The sequence below is a fragment of the Egretta garzetta genome, unplaced genomic scaffold (assembly GCF_000687185.1).
Source record: "Egretta garzetta isolate BGI_Z169 unplaced genomic scaffold, ASM68718v1 scaffold63, whole genome shotgun sequence".
Lineage (NCBI taxonomy): Eukaryota > Metazoa > Chordata > Aves > Pelecaniformes > Ardeidae > Egretta > Egretta garzetta.
The window spans coordinates 947252-948572 of record NW_009259199.1 but is presented as its reverse complement, the minus strand read 5'-3'; the positions used below and the strand labels follow the sequence as shown (position 1 = coordinate 948572).

At 56.7% G+C, this 1321-nt stretch overlaps 1 protein-coding gene across 1 annotated transcript in view; it reads right to left on the bottom strand.

The window, feature by feature from the left end:
- Positions 1 to 484: 484 nt before the first annotated feature.
- LOC104123559 (transcription factor Sox-3) overlaps positions 485 to 1321 on the bottom strand; it is a 46214-nt gene continuing 45377 nt past the window's right edge. Inside the window, exon 3 of the mRNA XM_009635827.2 lies at positions 485 to 1317. Coding sequence (XP_009634122.1) covers positions 485 to 1317 — 833 coding nt within the window. The remainder of the gene's footprint in view (positions 1318 to 1321) is intronic.

The following is a 1321-nucleotide window of genomic DNA, read 5'->3' as shown; positions in this document are numbered from 1 at the left end:
CAGATTGTGGATAGAAACCAAGCGAGGCTCGGTAAGGTGGGAAGAACAAAACACTTAAGAAACCACAACGTAATGTGAACAACGGAGTTTAAAAAACAAAAGCCCGCCGGTTTTTCTTTTTTATCTCATTGCAACGCTAGAAATCAAACTGGAAGATGCAAGATATTTTAAAAACTTTTAAGTGAATAGAACAGTGCCCAATCTAGCAGAAACGAGGAAAGAAGTTGCCGTGGTTTAAAAAACTTCACAGCGGCTTCTAGGAGGCAGGAGTTGTGATCTATTAAAATAACAGCTTGCTCGAATGGGGGGGGTTGTACAAAAAAAAAAAAAAAAAGGACACGACTAACGGATTTCCTTTTTAAAATTTCTCCAAAGTTAGTATTAAGTCTGCTAAGACGAGCAACACTGCCGTACGTCCCGGTGGAGCCAGGGCGCGGTGGTGGGGTTAGGGATTAAGACGGGGAGCCGTCCGGAGCAGCCAAGTTTATATGTGAGTTAGTGGTACGGTACCATTCACGCCAGTCCCGGCACTCTGGTAGTGCTGGTGGACGCTGTGCAACCGGCTGCCCTGCAGGGCGGAAGGGTCTGTGGCATCCCCCCCCGGGGGCAGGTACATGCTGATCATATCCCGCAGGTCTCCCAGGCAGGCCCTCTGCGAGTGGGAAGTGATGGCGGGAGGCGGCGAGCTGGGCTCCGATTTCACCACCGAGCCCATGGAGCCCAGGCTCATGGCCGTGGAGGGCTGCTGGCCGTAGGCGGCGGGGGACATGCTGTAGGTGGAGGCGGCGTTCATGTAGGTCTGGGCCGAGGACATCATGGGACTGTACTGCAGGCCTGTCATGTCGTAGCGGTGCATCTGCTGCAGCTGGGGGCTGTTCATGCCCGGGTGCTGGCTGTAGCCCAGCTGGTCTTGCATCAGCGAGTAAGCCCCGTTGGTCCAGCCGTTCATGTGGGCATAAGTGTCAATCCTCTGCCCCACCCCGACGGGGCTGCTCACCGCGTTGCCCCCCCCCGGGGCCAGCAGATTGCCGGGCAGTGAGTATTTGTCCTTCTTCAGCAAGGTCTTGGTCTTCCTTCGGGGCCGGTATTTGTAATCCGGATACTCCTTCATGTGCACGGCCCGCAGCCGCTTGGCCTCGTCGATGAAGGGCCGCTTCTCGGCGTCGCTCAGCAGCTTCCAGTCGGCCCCGAGGCGCTTGCTGATCTCCGAGTTGTGCATCTTGGGGTTCTCCTGGGCCATCTTCCGCCGCTGGCCCCGCGACCACACCATGAAGGCGTTCATGGGGCGCTTCACCCGGTCCTGGTCCGACCCGGCTCCCGC